Source organism: Drosophila biarmipes, chromosome 3L (assembly GCF_025231255.1).
Source record: "Drosophila biarmipes strain raj3 chromosome 3L, RU_DBia_V1.1, whole genome shotgun sequence".
In the NCBI taxonomy this organism is placed as follows: Eukaryota; Metazoa; Arthropoda; class Insecta; order Diptera; family Drosophilidae; genus Drosophila; species Drosophila biarmipes.
In genome coordinates this window covers 9598497-9612014 of record NC_066613.1, presented here as the reverse complement: position 1 = coordinate 9612014, position 13518 = coordinate 9598497, and the positions used below count along the sequence as shown (strand labels likewise).

General features: G+C 40.6%; 4 protein-coding genes and 2 pseudogenes across 10 annotated transcripts; 3 read left to right on the top strand and 3 right to left on the bottom strand.

Annotated features, from left to right (window-relative positions):
• Positions 1 to 287: 287 nt before the first annotated feature.
• LOC108028190 (uncharacterized) lies at positions 288 to 915 on the top strand. Its single transcript, XM_044095048.2, has one exon. It carries the CDS (start codon positions 303 to 305, stop codon positions 876 to 878), a length of 576 nt encoding a protein of 191 aa, XP_043950983.1. The 5' UTR covers positions 288 to 302; the 3' UTR covers positions 879 to 915.
• Positions 916 to 1767: 852 nt separating this feature from the next.
• LOC122818979 (uncharacterized) lies at positions 1768 to 3374 on the top strand (annotated as a pseudogene).
• Positions 3375 to 3775: 401 nt separating this feature from the next.
• LOC108028715 (uncharacterized) lies at positions 3776 to 4494 on the top strand. The gene is made up of 2 exons (XM_017100671.3): positions 3776 to 3882; positions 3942 to 4494. The coding sequence occupies exons 1-2, from the start codon at positions 3816 to 3818 to the stop codon at positions 4412 to 4414; spliced, it is 540 nt and encodes a 179-aa protein (XP_016956160.1). The 5' UTR covers positions 3776 to 3815; the 3' UTR covers positions 4415 to 4494.
• Positions 4495 to 4673: 179 nt separating this feature from the next.
• Positions 4674 to 8798, bottom strand: LOC108028714 (arylsulfatase B). 7 transcript variants are annotated; one of them, XM_044095032.2, is made up of 8 exons: positions 8720 to 8798; positions 7875 to 8121; positions 7648 to 7818; positions 7431 to 7590; positions 7121 to 7347; positions 6527 to 6949; positions 5629 to 6460; positions 4674 to 5401 (listed from the first exon to the last, which is right to left on the bottom strand). In XM_044095032.2, the coding sequence occupies exons 3-7, from the start codon at positions 7783 to 7785 to the stop codon at positions 5642 to 5644; spliced, it is 1767 nt and encodes a 588-aa protein (XP_043950967.1). In that variant the 5' UTR covers positions 7786 to 7818; positions 7875 to 8121; positions 8720 to 8798; the 3' UTR covers positions 4674 to 5401; positions 5629 to 5641. The 7 variants fall into 7 exon arrangements, with proteins under 7 accessions (XP_043950967.1, XP_043950968.1, XP_050741742.1 ...); XM_044095033.2 differs by having other exon boundaries at positions 7875 to 8000; XM_050885785.1 differs by having other exon boundaries at positions 8618 to 8797.
• A 924-nt stretch (positions 8799 to 9722) lies between these two features.
• LOC108027974 (tabinhibitin 3-like) lies at positions 9723 to 11505 on the bottom strand (annotated as a pseudogene).
• Positions 11506 to 11843: 338 nt separating this feature from the next.
• On the bottom strand, positions 11844 to 13201 carry LOC108028128 (antigen 5 like allergen Cul n 1). Its single transcript, XM_017099781.3, has 3 exons — positions 13029 to 13201; positions 12487 to 12878; positions 11844 to 12426 (listed from the first exon to the last, which is right to left on the bottom strand). The coding sequence occupies exons 1-3, from the start codon at positions 13173 to 13175 to the stop codon at positions 11964 to 11966; spliced, it is 1002 nt and encodes a 333-aa protein (XP_016955270.1). The 5' UTR covers positions 13176 to 13201; the 3' UTR covers positions 11844 to 11963.
• Positions 13202 to 13518: the final 317 nt, after the last annotated feature.

Sequence of the window (13518 nt, the reverse complement as noted above, 5' to 3'; positions counted from 1 at the left end):
TATTTTTTTTAAGGCGAGTTATACCTTTTTATATAGAGATACCTCGACTAAACTTTTTTAAATATCATGATATTTCTGCTGTAACAACGATACTTTAGGGGACTTCCACTCCGAAAAATCACAAGATTTTACGTGTTAATCACCAAGCCGTAAAAGGAACCCACTATCTAACCACTTAAATAATCCCTCGAAAAATTATTTACAATCAATCTTATCAGGCCTCGGAGTCCATTGGGGTAGATCTATAAAAGCGGTCAACGGATGAAAATGGCCACAACACTTCCTCAGTCAGCAATAGAATCATGACCTCAACCAAGAGCTCTGTTATTGTGACCGTAATCCTCGTCCAGCTGGTGGCTTTCATTCAGGGCGGCCTCTACAGCACGCTGGACACGTGGGTGTACCTGGACAAGACCCTAGACATACCCGATGAAGCGGTCCTTGGTGGCATAGATTCCGCTGGTTACTACAACTACGTGGGTCGTGTGGCCTACAGCAGTAACATTCTGCCCGCCCGCGTGGTTCCGGAACTGGGCAAGGCCACCTTCAACACGGACACGTTGGCCAACCAAGTCACGACCTACGAGGTCCTGGTGTCCAATGCCACCGTCAGCTACCACTGGGTCCGCAGCTTCGATGGATTCCGGGAGAAGAACGCCGTGTCCGTGGGAACCAACGCCTCCAACGACCGTGTCTTCATCTGTCGCATACGCTGCGACGAAGGGCTCTTCATTGGGACATTGTACCTTGCGAAGCGGGCATGCATCGTCAAATACGAGAACCTCTTCACTCGTCAATCTGACAAATACGAGATTCTCGTTAGGGAACGCCATGTGGCCACCTATTCTCCTTTTGTAGATGCATACATCGGACACTGAGAATTGACTAAATAAATAAATATTTATTATTACTGAATTAATCACTGATTATGTTTTCTAATTCGGTTGAAACTTTAATAAATTTATTTCGTGTTCTTGCTTAAAATTCGGAGGAAAAAAAGCAAATAAAAATTTAAACGATTTTTATTGGCTCGGTGATTTTTAATGCTTCTAGGGCTACGCCATCTAGCGGAGGGATGCGGAACTCAAAAAATAAAACCTCAACAATTTGTATTGACAAACGAAATAAATTTCATTAAAAGTTTAGTTATTTTATTTTTGAAAAAAGATTTTGTGAACAAGATTTGGAAAATTATTTAAAACTAAAACAATTTACCAAAAAGAACAAATGAAAAAATAACATTTTGATGATGCCGTATTTATTAATTTTCTAACGAAAAGTCAATCGTATCAGCCATAAAATATCTTTTTTGAACAACTGGCCATGTCCAAGACTGTTTAACTTAGTAAATGGATCAAAAAATAAATCTTCAACAATTTGTATTGACAAACGAAATGATTTTCAATAAAAGTTTAGATATTTTATTTTTGGACAAAGATTTTGTGGACAAGAGTTTGGAAATTATTTAAAACTAAAACAATTTACCAAAAAGAACAAATGATAAAAACCTGTCAAGTATCATTTTGATGTATTTTTTACTTTTCTAACGAAAAGTCAATTGTATCTGCCATAAAATATCTTTTATGTTTTCTAAACTATAACGATGTGTTTTATTTCATATGTATTGACCAAATAATCCTTGCCTGATCATACCTTTGATATTATTATGATATTATTATAATAATATAAATATATATAAATTATTATAAAGCTCGAAATATTTAAATTGGTTTTAAAAAACGTAAACTAAATAAAGGTGATCTGAATATGTTTGGTATGATTAGTACCTGCAATTTCCTAAAAGGCTTTTTAACACAACTTTATTTTAAATTTATTTCTTATTTATTTGGGACTTCCATTCCGGAAATTCTTTTGAAGTTTCTTAAGTCTTACCGAGAAATCTGATTAATACTTCCAGAAAACTACCCATTTATCTAATCTTTCGAGCAGTCCCCGAAAATAATTTACAACAGGACTTAACCCTAAAAATAACAAGAAAGGAAGTTAACTTCGGCAAGCCGAAGTTTGTATACTCTTGCAGCTATAAAAAATAATCAATAATTTTATTAAATTGAATTCGAAATTCTTAAAAGTAGAAAAATGTATATTCCTAATATTATAAGATAATATGTCAAAAAGCCCCAAAGCTATAATTTGTTTCACATTATTTCCCACCAATTATCCAATCGTTGATATGATACAGTCGTCCGATTTTAATAAAATTTAATTCGAAATTCTGAACTAATTAAAAAATTTTATTTTCAATCTCATAAGGTATATGTTAAAAACACGAAAGATATAATTTTTATTTCATGTTTTTCTATTTATTTTCCGATCGTTCCTATGGCAGCTATATAGTCGTCCGATTTTGATAAAATTTAATTCCAAATTCAAAGCCAAATAAAAAATGTTATTTCCAAGCGTAGGAGGTTGCATTTTTATTAAAATCGGACGACTGTATCATATAGTTAATAAGTTAAAAATCACCGAAGATATAATTTTTCAATATTATTTTACCACTAATTTTTCGATTGTTCCTATGGGAGCTATATGATATAGTCGTCCGATTTTGATCCAATTTAATTCGAAATTCAGAACTAATTTAAAAATGTTATATCCAAGCTTAGAAAGGTATATGTTAAAAAACACGAAAGATATATTTTTTTTTAATATTTTTTCCCCGATAGTTGCTATGGGAGCTGTAAGATATAGTTGTCCGATCCGGCTGTTTCCGACTTATATACTACCTGCAATAGAAAGATGACTTTTGGGAAAGTTTCACTGCGTTGCAAACTTCTGACTGAAATCATTATACCCTCTGGAAGGGTATAAAAACGATTCAAAAACGGTTAGCAAATGGTCACAAAAGCTCTTCAGTCAACAGACCAACCGTGCAATCAGCCAAGAACCTAATAATACTGACGGTCCTTTTTCAAACTTTGGTCCAATGGGTTTTCGTGGACACAGCTAAGGATCTGGGGGACGAAGCTGTTTTGGGCGGCTACGATCCAGAGGGTTACTATAACTACGTGGGTCGAACGACGAAGATCAGTAATATTCTACCCGCCCGAGTGGTTCCACCTGGAACTTTGCAAGCGAAGACCAATGACACAGAAATCTACGAATAGATCTTAAGTTTTGATGGCATCCGAAAGAAGAATGCCGTATCCGTAGAAACTAATGCCGCCAACGTTCGCGTATTCATCTGTCGCATTCTTTACGATAATGCGGTCTTCATTGGAACCTTATACCTTTCAAAGCGGAAATGCATTGTCAAATACGAAAGTCCGCCTCTCCGTGGGTTCGAAAAGTATAAGATACTGGTCAGAAAACGGTAGGTAGCTCCGTTTGTGCTATGTTTTGCAGATTGCTGAGTGCTAGCAAATAAAATGCGTACTTAGTGATCAAGCACCTTTCTATTTTGCTCTTAATTGACTTGTCATGTTGGGTAAGATAAAAGATGAGATGTATTCTTTTACTCGGGTTTGATAGGTGCATGCCATATTTTTATTGATCTTAAAGACCAGCTGCATTTATTCAAATAAATAATTTCCAGATTAAACGATTATACAATAACCTAAACTTACGAAATATTTTGAAAGGGGATTTTTCAACTCATATTCTGTTATTTTTAGAGGGTGCAATAAAACTGCGATGCGTAGAGTCACTCTTTATGTTAGTCACCAAAACCGATGCTATCAATACCAATCTTCTGATAATGAAAAGTGTAATTTGAGTGGGGAGATAAGGAGGCGACTATAAAAGCAGCTAGCGTCTAGGCCAGTTACTCAAAGCGTATCCAACAGTCCGTCAAGATGTACAAAGTAGCCTGTTTGGTCTTGGCCCTGTTCGCCGTCGCCATTGCGGTTCCCTCGACTTATGGTGAGAACCAGAAGAACTGGAGGGTTATCTGAACCGATGTAACACCTATATTCCTGCAGATACCGAGCACGTGTGGAAGGCTGGAAACCTGTCGTACGCTATCCCCGATACTGCAGTTTTGGGTGGCTTTGATCCCAACGGTTTCAACACGTATGTGGGCCGCGTGAAGTACATCAACGATATCCTGCCTGCCCGCGTTGTTGCGGAAACTGGGGTGGCTTACTTTAACACCGCGTCCATCTCCTCGAAGCTCCTTGTGTACGACCTCCTGGTGGCCGAGCGCAATCTGAACTACGTGTGGGTCAGGAGTTTCGATGGTTTCTACGAGAAGGGAGCCGTGGCCGTTGGCACCACGGTCAAAAATGAGCGCGTCTTCTGCTGCCGCGCCAAGACCGATGGAGGTATCCTGATCGGCACCCTTCTCCTCAGCGAAAAGCTCTGCATCATCAAGCACGAGACCTTGGCCCTGCGGAAGTTCGACAAGTACGAGGTCTTGGTGGCACAGCCGAAGGTTAATGGAACCATCTACTAGATTCAATTGTAATTTGAAATATCTGAAAATTATAAGGCGAAATATCTATGGACTGCTAATAAAAAATGAAACAAATCGAATTTGAGTGGAGAAAACGTATATGTAGATTGTTACTGGCTGCTGGTAGATTGTATACGTTTTTTATTAATTAAATATCTATAAAAATGACAGAATTTTAAAATATGATTGGGAGTTATTCAAATCTTTAATGACTTAACCAGTTGGTGTAGTAAAAATAAAGACAAAAACATGTTGTTAATTTCATATACACATTACACGCAATTTATTTCGCTTGAAGAATATTTACAAAAAAGGCCCTAACATTTGACTGAGCTAAGGACGTTTTCTCATCCTCATGTTATAAGAAAATTATATTTTAAGCTTTATTTTTAAAGTGTTACACCAATTATTTTATCATAAGAATGAGAAAACGAGCCTTAATTTACAATTACTTATTGTTAATTTGGCAAACATAACAAATAAATAAAGTCACTTATAACTTTTGATATTACCGATATGATAACAATAATATCCGCTTGGTGAAGTTCACAACAAAAATAAATCTGGCGTTATAAATAGTGATAAAATTTCTAAGTTTTCACATTTTCATTAAGTTCGGTCTAACACTTTGTAAGCCACTTTGATTGACAGAGATCTACTTTCGTGTGGTTTTGATTGATTTTCAGTTTATCAGTTTTCGCAGAAGTGATCGATAAGATAAGCTGGCGGATTGGCTATTGGAAACTGGAGCCATTCAGACATTACTTAGAAATGTTTACAGTTGGTCAAATTTAAGTTATAAATTATCTAAATTGGTTTGACCCAAACTCTCAATTCACTGTGAGTGGTCTAGAGACTCCGCCTATTTATCATCAGTATAAAGATATTTCCATTTCTTATCAATTTCAATTCCAGGATTTTTTAGCGGCAAATAAATTAGCACTATAGTATTCTTAAGAACTTCTACTATTTTTGCTTGTATAAAACCTGAAAATAATAAAAAAAACCGTGTAAGAAAACTATAAGTCAACTTTTGAGTAAAACTTTTAGAACTTAAACTGAACTAATTCTAAGTTAAAAGTTACTATAAATACATTAGCTTTATAAGAAAAATGTAGGTTTCATTGGCTTGACATCAATGTATCCCTGAACATCCAACTGCTTGTATGCAAAAGTATTATTTTACAATATGTATTTCTATAAGTAGTACTTACTCAAAGAGTTACCTCAAAGATAGAGAGTCCACCGACTTGTTAGGATGAGTCCTAAGAAAAAGCTGATGACATTCATTCGCACTGGTGTCCCCGAACTAGAACGCTGCTCATCCTGCCACCACGTCCACTCATTGTGGTAAAACCGGGGATCGCATTCCGGATCCGCTGGTTTATTGTTCGGAGGGTGTGCCTGTTTGGCAAACTGCTGAGCTCGCGCCCAAAGATCCAGAAAAATTGTCGTGTTTTGATACTCCTCATACAGGTTGCTCCGTTCGCAGGGGTCAGCGTCGATGTCGAAGAGACAGGGAGCCTCGAGGGGCATGCAGGGCTTGATCCCTGTCGCAGGATCCGGGCACTCGATCCTGGCCTGATCCCTCAGCTCGCTGATGTTGCGCTCTCCGGCGGATACCCGCTGCAAGTGGTGCCACACACTGGTGTTCCGAATGAGATCCTCGTAGTCCACCGAGCGCGGATCCTCCTCACTGGTCACTCTTCCACCCAGCCAGCCGTCGTAGAGACCCTGGCTGGTAGTGCCGCTGATTACCTTCCACTTGCCACGCGTGTAAGAGAGGTGGGGTTCCTCCGGATCCTCATCGATTACGTGGACAATCTCCCGCTCCACCGACTCGTATCCGTACTTGAGGGCAGACCAGAGGTTCAAGCCGTCCAGTTTGAGTTCCGGATCCGGAGTTATTCCCGCTGCAGCTGCCAAGGTGGGTAGGAGGTCGCCAATATAGATCTGCTGCTTCCACACACTTCCCAAGCGCTCGAACTCAGTGCTCCAAATGGCAGCCGAGGATCGCAGGGCTCCCTCCCAGGGGGAATTCTTTTGCTGGGGTTAGAGAAGGAGTAGAAAAGTATGTAATTGGGAGAGTTAATTGCTTTAATAGGAACTTACCCCCCTCAGTGGATAATTGGAGGCGGTGGTGGAGTGCATTCCCTCTGTGGGTCCCCCATTATCAGACAGGAAGAGTACGATGCTGTTTTGGAGCATTTCCTGCCGGGCCAGAGCTTCTATGACCTTTCCCACGCTTTTGTCCAGTCGAGAAACCATCGCGGCATAGGCGCGGTGGGTTTCGTTTCGAATATAATCGAACTGGGTCAACTCATCGGCAGGCGCCTGCATTGGGTTGTCATCATTTGCGGCATGGGGAGCCAGGTGACTCAACAGCAGAAAGAGGGGCTGGCTTCTTTTTTTTGATCCGTGATCCTCGATCTCCTGGACTGCAGCGTCGGTGAGCACATCGGTGACATAGTGCCCCACCTGATCGTGTGTGGATTTCAGATTATCCCGGAAGTCGTGGCCATTGTAGCCTTTGTTCTATAAACACAATTTCTATTAATAATAATAATAGCATTTCTTAAATGTTAGTAACGTCGTATCAAAGATACAAAATGCATTGTTTTAATATTTTACATTGCCTACTTTTTGGCTGATCCCAAAAGTTAATTTTGTTAAAAATGCTCAGGTATAAATGGATGAGTTTCCTACCTTCTGCTCAAAGCTCTGGGTGTAGTAATCAACATAGGCCCCAAGGTAGCCCAAATGCCGGTCGAAGCCCCGCTGTGTGGGCGTAAAGTTGCGCTGTGCCATGCCCAAGTGCCACTTTCCCAGGAGACTAGTTCGATAGCCGTTTTCCCGGAAAATCTCCGCCATGGTGGTCTCATTTAGTGGCAGACCCCAGGGCTGATCGTTCACGATTACATAGTGCTGCATTCCTGAGGAGCAGTTAGATAAGATTAAGAATTTTATATAAAAATTAAATGGCAGTCTGCAAAGATTTAAAATTTAACCGCCTTGCCTGTACTAATGGGATATTTTCCAGTTAGCAGAGCAGCCCGACTGGGCGTGCACATGGGAGCGGCGTAGAGATTGTTCAGGATCACTCCGCTGTATGCCAGGGCATCAATGTTGGGGGTGAGGAAGTTGTTGGAGCCGCGAAAACTCACGTCGTCGAAACCCTTTCAGAAAATGTACCTTTCCTTATCCAACAACAACAAAAAGCCTACTAGACTCACCAGATCATCTGCCATTATAATGATGATATTGGGCTTATGGGATGTGGCAGTTATTCCCCTGCTTAAGGCTATACATAAAACTAATCCGGCAGTGAGCAACGAAGTACTTCTGCTGAGTTTACCCAGGTGAGTTGACATCGCCGTGAATGGAGTGGGGAATATGTGGGACAGCTAGTAAAAACAGCCAAATGGAATTAGTGCAAATAAGCGTTTTAAAATTAACATACCAAATGGGCGACAATGATGGATGAGCTCGTCAGTCCGTTCCGGATATATCAGCAGTAAAATGGCTCCCAATTTAATCTGCTTTATGTAGCTTCAATAGTTAATTTGCGGAATTTTCTGCAGTTTAGCTAGTCCAATTAAATAGCAGTGGGCAAACATCGATTGTATTTGCACTTAGGCAAATATTTTCAACAATCGAGTCGTAAATAAAGAGCACAGCAATTACGAGTAAATGCAAATGAGATGGAGCTGGGAATTAGTTAAGTAGGAAATTGGCTATGATCACTGCTGTGCTGAAACTCTGGCCTGGGAGTATTATTGTTCTCAGCCGAAACAAATGCCTTTTATATACATTTTTGGTGCTTTAAAATAATTAACTGTTGCAACTAGTAAAAACAAATAGTATTAAAACGCACTGCTTGTGAAAAATAAATAAAAGCTGGTAAGAATTAACAATGAAACATAGAAATACAACACAAAAAATTGTTTTTATGAGTGTATTTATTATTACTTATAAAGTTATACCAAAAGCAGTAAGTACTGACAAGCAATTATCACATTCCTTCCTAAAACTTTTTTTACAGCGGGATTTATATGTTTCTTATTTATTGCCTAACCCTCCTTATATAAAGTCTAATCTTTAATTGCTTTCTGCTGTCACTCCAAACCAATTGATATAAGCACCGAAATTGTATTCAAAGATTCGGCGGCGTTATTGCTGAATCATTTGATTCTGTTCACACACTTTTATAATAATCACGGAGCAACATGTTCGCCGAAAGAGAATAAAAGAATCCAAATCACGATGGGCTTATCAGCTAGATTCGTGCTTGCCAATTCCACTCACAGGTATTCGCGATCGGCTTTATGGTACCCCGTGTTCTGATCTCTGATCCGCCGAACGCGAAGTGCGGAGAGCAACTGAATAACATCTGAAAATAATTCGAGACTGCCCTAATAGCCAGTTACTGGCTAATATGTATCCCCCCAAATAAACATCAAACCAGCTTGGAGTGGGTGGCACCGACAGAGAGAGAGCGTGATATGGCTCGGAAGGCTGGGATTTGGTGCATAATTTTGGGAGGAAATGGTAATTTCTTCAAAAAGACCAGGGAAAGCGAGCTTTGCAGCCCAGTGGGATGGCATAACATTATTCAGTTTTGGCCAGCTTTTGTACCCGTTACTCGTACAGTAGAAGAGTATACTACATTCGTCGGAAAGTACGTAACAGGTAGAAGGATAAAGTATATTTATTCGATATACAGCCGAGTCGATCTAGCTGAGTCGCAGAGATCTCGCAAACTATTAGACCTGGAATATTCAGACTCGTCATGCCACGCCCACAAACCGCCCAAAACTGAGCAGAGCCACAGTTGTCGAACTAGAACTTTTTTTGCTAAAATGTATTTGTCTGATAAAATCCTTTCGATTGACTAAAAACATGTTTGCCACGCCCACTCTAACGCCCGCAATCGGTTAAACCGCTTAAAGCTGTCTGCCGCCCACATAGCATACACCGAAAAAGCCGTTAGGTGGCGCTGTACAATGTTTCCTTGCTGCGTATATATCTCCTTTTTTTTGCTCCCTCAAGCTGAGTAACGGGTATCTGATAGTCGACGCAATGGACTACAGCGTTATTTCTTGAGCGATCTCTCTTAAGATGGCATTGTTTAATGTTGAGCCACTTATAAACACAGCCCGTAGAAGTCTTGCGGAATGGTTGAATTAAAAATTTCAATTTGAAACTTATACATTATTCGTTTCACGAAGATTCACTCATATCTTTTTACATAACTGTCGGAACTTAACATTTTTTAAGTTAAGTAAGTGTATAAACAATAGAAACAATATATGTATTTGGATTTTTATTTTAATTGAAAAATTATAAGTCGTTACAGCGCGTTCAATTTTAAAATTCATCTTGCGCTGCGCAGGGATTATTAAAATGTGTAATGAAGGGCATGAAAAGATTGGATCTAAACTTCGTTGGTCTAGCTTGATTAACTTGTAATATCAAAAACCACAATTTTCAAGTATTTATAATAATAGTGTTGTGAACGTTTTTTCCATTTGTACCCGAATTTCTTTCATTCTTATCCTCTCCACCCCCACCTCCACCTCCGCCAGCTTCTCCTTCAGTAGTAGTTCCACCGGAACCTCCACCAGAAGCTCCACCACCTCCACCACCTCCCCCGCCTCCACCACCTCCACCAGCTCCACCACCTCCACCAGCTCCACCACCTCCACCAAAACTTCCCTTAATACTTCCCTTAACACTTCCACTCCAACTCCCACCATAATTTCCCGTACTTCCGCCGACAATCGTATTCCAAGCGTTCTTTACCATACCCCAAGCTGATGAAACCCAACCCCACAACCCGCAACTAAAGACACAGAAAGTCCTGGATTTGACCTGCTTGTTCAGCATACCCCTAATAATCGATGCAGTATCGTTGGTAATTACATCCTTGAACAAGTCGGAGTGCTTGCAATCTTCCACGGGTTCTGTGACATTGCAAAGATGTTGGAACTTCCCTTCAACACCGGTGGTGCAATACATTGCGGGGTTGGCAGAGTACTCGTACAGAGCAGCGTTTTTCTTGGGTGAACAGCTGTACAGGCAGGATAGCCATTGGTGGGTCCACCCATCCTTTTCGACTCTGGCTATGGCACAGCCCAATCGGTTCGTTGGGCCCACCATCATCCTCAGGAAGTGTCCGATCTCCTTGCTGAAACGAAAAATGGCTAGTAACCAAATCCAGGTAAGGTCTTTACAAAAAATTTACTTATCAGCGGACAGTCCATCCAATAAGCTGGGTGCGGAGACGTGCTTGTACTGATCGTACCAAGCGTTTAGCTGCGATCTTACCACCCTGAGTGGATTCACCTTCACCTTGAACTTGTTGTAGACCGCGTGGTATCCGGGGGAGGAGAATATTTCCGTGGATATACATTGCTTCGTGGGTTGGAGGTCACAGCGTTTCACAAGGAGCTCGGCCAGGTATGCCAGTTCGCGATCCCACTGCAGGGTGAGCATGCGTGCTGCGTTGGGCAACCTGTGGAACTTGCTCCCGGCCACAATGTCGCGATATGTGTTGTGATAGTACAATATGAAATCCCTTATGTTCGGGACATGGTGATGATTGTTGCGTCCTTTCCACACTTTGATGACCAATGCTGAAATTTTAAAAGAAGTTAATATACTGTTTTAAAGACTGCTCCCTTCCTGGAATCACACAAAGCCGGGAATAATTCAAAGATCAATATGTGGATAAAGAAATCTTTAGGGCTTGGACTTTCTACAAAGGTAAGTAGTTGATTAAGCAGGGACCTAATAAGAAAAAAATTGGAGGGGAACTAAGACATTGTTCACGTGCAATTGCCAATAAAGATTAAGCCTTTAAAAATCCATACTTAGAAAATAACAAGGGAATTTAGCAGTCAGTGGTAGAAAGTAAATGCTATGTGGTAGACTTTCACGCTCACCCCTTCATTATGGCATCCAATATGCGGAAGTTTCCTGTCCTCATGGCAGTTTTTTAAAGCACAATAGTCCGTTTCTGGCACCAGATCGACCACATGAACGCTAAGAAACAGCAGCAATCCGAAGTTAGCGCAAAAACCACTCCTCATCTTCGTATTTCCTTTAAAACTAACTGTGTCAATCATCATTCGGTTTTAAAATTAGTCTATTATATTGTTAGCCTTGGTTCATTATGGCCGAGTGTGACTAAAAGCATTATAATTGAATGCTTGATTTTGTCCCAAGCCTGTATTGATAATAATTAGATCAGGTGACAAATGTCCCAGTATATACTCGTACATATCTCCTAAATCAGGTGTGTTAGACCCATTCGATGGACTTCATAGCTAGTAATAAAGATCATCTGAAAATTAAAAAATAATGCTTTCTTTTTGCTTATCTCAAAATCTGTGGTTAAGAATATGAAAACAGAAAAACTACTTTCGCGAAGATTTTTCAATACATTTATTTTTTGTTTTCCCTTTTAAAAGTTTTTAAAAATGAATAGCTCTTGAGAAGAATACTCCAAAGGATTTCAAAGCGTTTAAGAACACTAATATTCTTCACTTCATTCTCCACCTCCCTCTTCACCGCCTCCACCACCCCCGCCGGTTATGGTACTCCAAGTACTCTTTACCAGTTGCCAAGTACCTGCCGCCCAATCCCACCACCGGCAGCAAATACTACAGATGCTACACAGAGTCCTGGACTTGACCTGCTGGTTCATCATACCCCTGATGAGCGATGCAGTATCGTTGGTAATCACTTCCTTGAACAACTCAGAGTGCTTGCAGTCCACCACGGGCTCTGAGGCATTGCAAAGATGCTGGAAGTTCCCATCGACGCCGGTGGTGCAATACATGGCGGGCTTGGCAGAATACTCGTACAACAGGGAGTGCTTCTTGGGTGAACAGCTGTACAGGCAGGATAGCCATTGGTGGGTCCATCCATCCTTATTGAACCTGGCTATGGCGCACCCCAACCGGTTGCTTGGGCCCACCATCATTCTCAGGAAGTGTCCGATCTCCTTGCTGAAATGGGAAAAATTACAAGTAACTAGAGATCAGATGAGGTCCTCATCAAAGTGTTACTTATCAGTGGACAGTCCATCTATTAAACTGGGTGCGGAGACGTGCTTGTACTGGTCGTACCAGGCATTCAGCTGGGATCGTATAATCCTAAGTTTACTCGAGTTCGCCTTGAACTTGTTGTAGACCGCGTGGTATGCCGGCGAGGAGAATACTTCCGTGGAAATACAGTGCTTCGTGGGTTGGAGGTCACAGCGTATCACAAGGAGCTCGGCCAGGAATGCCAGTTCGCTATCCCACTTCATTTTGAGCATGCGAGCTGCGTTGGGCAACCTGTGGAACTTGCTTCCGGCCACAATGTCGCGATATGTGTTGTGATAGTGTAAGATGAATTTCTGAGTTTTCTTGGATAAGAAAACTACCTTCGGCTTCGTTCCACACTGTGACGACCAGTTCTGCAATGTCAAAATCATCACATTCATTTATAAACTGTCTGTGAACTCTGTCAAGCTTTGATTATGCCGTTTTTGATGCTGCTTTACGGAAATGCCTAATAATCTGTGAGTGGTAAAATTTAATTCTAGTTTCTCGGCGCTCACACTTACTCCCTCATTATTGCAGCCAATATGTGGTAACACCTTGTCGGCTGGACAGTTTTTTAAAGTACAATAGTTTGTTCTGGGTAGCAGTTTAACAACATCCAGGTTGAAAAGAAGGAATAGTCCGGCTGCAACGTAGAAAGAACTCCACATCTTTATATTCCCTTCTAAACTAACTACAACGATTATTATGTGGCACCAAAATTAGTTTCGATTATAATTTTAGTCTCAGTCCATTACGACTAAATGTGACAAATACCAGAAAAGAAATTGGCTTGGGTAACCCAAAGTTCATATACCCTTGCAATTAATAAACATATAATTCAATTGCAACCTATAAGTTCATACAGTTTTTGTTTCATTTTGATCCAATAGATCATAGTTTAACTTAAACTAACTTAACTATAAAGATAGATCAAACAAAAACAGCTCTTAGCGAGGTATGGGGTCCCAACACACCATTTTGTGGGCCAAAAAGGCTGGACATTCATTAAAT

Coding starts and splice junctions, on each gene's coding strand:
- LOC108028190 (XM_044095048.2), top strand. CDS start 303: ATGACCTCAACCAAGAGCTCTGTTATTGTGACCGTAATCCTCGTCCAG.
- LOC108028715 (XM_017100671.3), top strand. CDS start 3,816: ATGTACAAAGTAGCCTGTTTGGTCTTGGCCCTGTTCGCCGTCGCCATT. Junction 3,883..3,941: donor TGCGGTTCCCTCGACTTATG/GTGAGAACCAGA, acceptor ATATTCCTGCAG/ATACCGAGCACGTGTGGAAG.
- LOC108028714 (XM_044095032.2), bottom strand. CDS start 7,785: ATGTCAACTCACCTGGGTAAACTCAGCAGAAGTACTTCGTTGCTCACT. Junction 7,591..7,647: donor TTATAATGGCAGATGATCTG/GTGAGTCTAGTA, acceptor ATTTTCTGAAAG/GGTTTCGACGACGTGAGTTT. Junction 6,461..6,526: donor CCAATTATCCACTGAGGGGG/GTAAGTTCCTAT, acceptor CTCTAACCCCAG/CAAAAGAATTCCCCCTGGGA.
- LOC108028128 (XM_017099781.3), bottom strand. CDS start 13,175: ATGTGGAGTTCTTTCTACGTTGCAGCCGGACTATTCCTTCTTTTCAAC. Junction 12,879..13,028: donor TTGGCTGCAATAATGAGGGA/GTAAGTGTGAGC, acceptor TTGACATTGCAG/AACTGGTCGTCACAGTGTGG. Junction 12,427..12,486: donor GATGGACTGTCCACTGATAA/GTAACACTTTGA, acceptor TTCCCATTTCAG/CAAGGAGATCGGACACTTCC.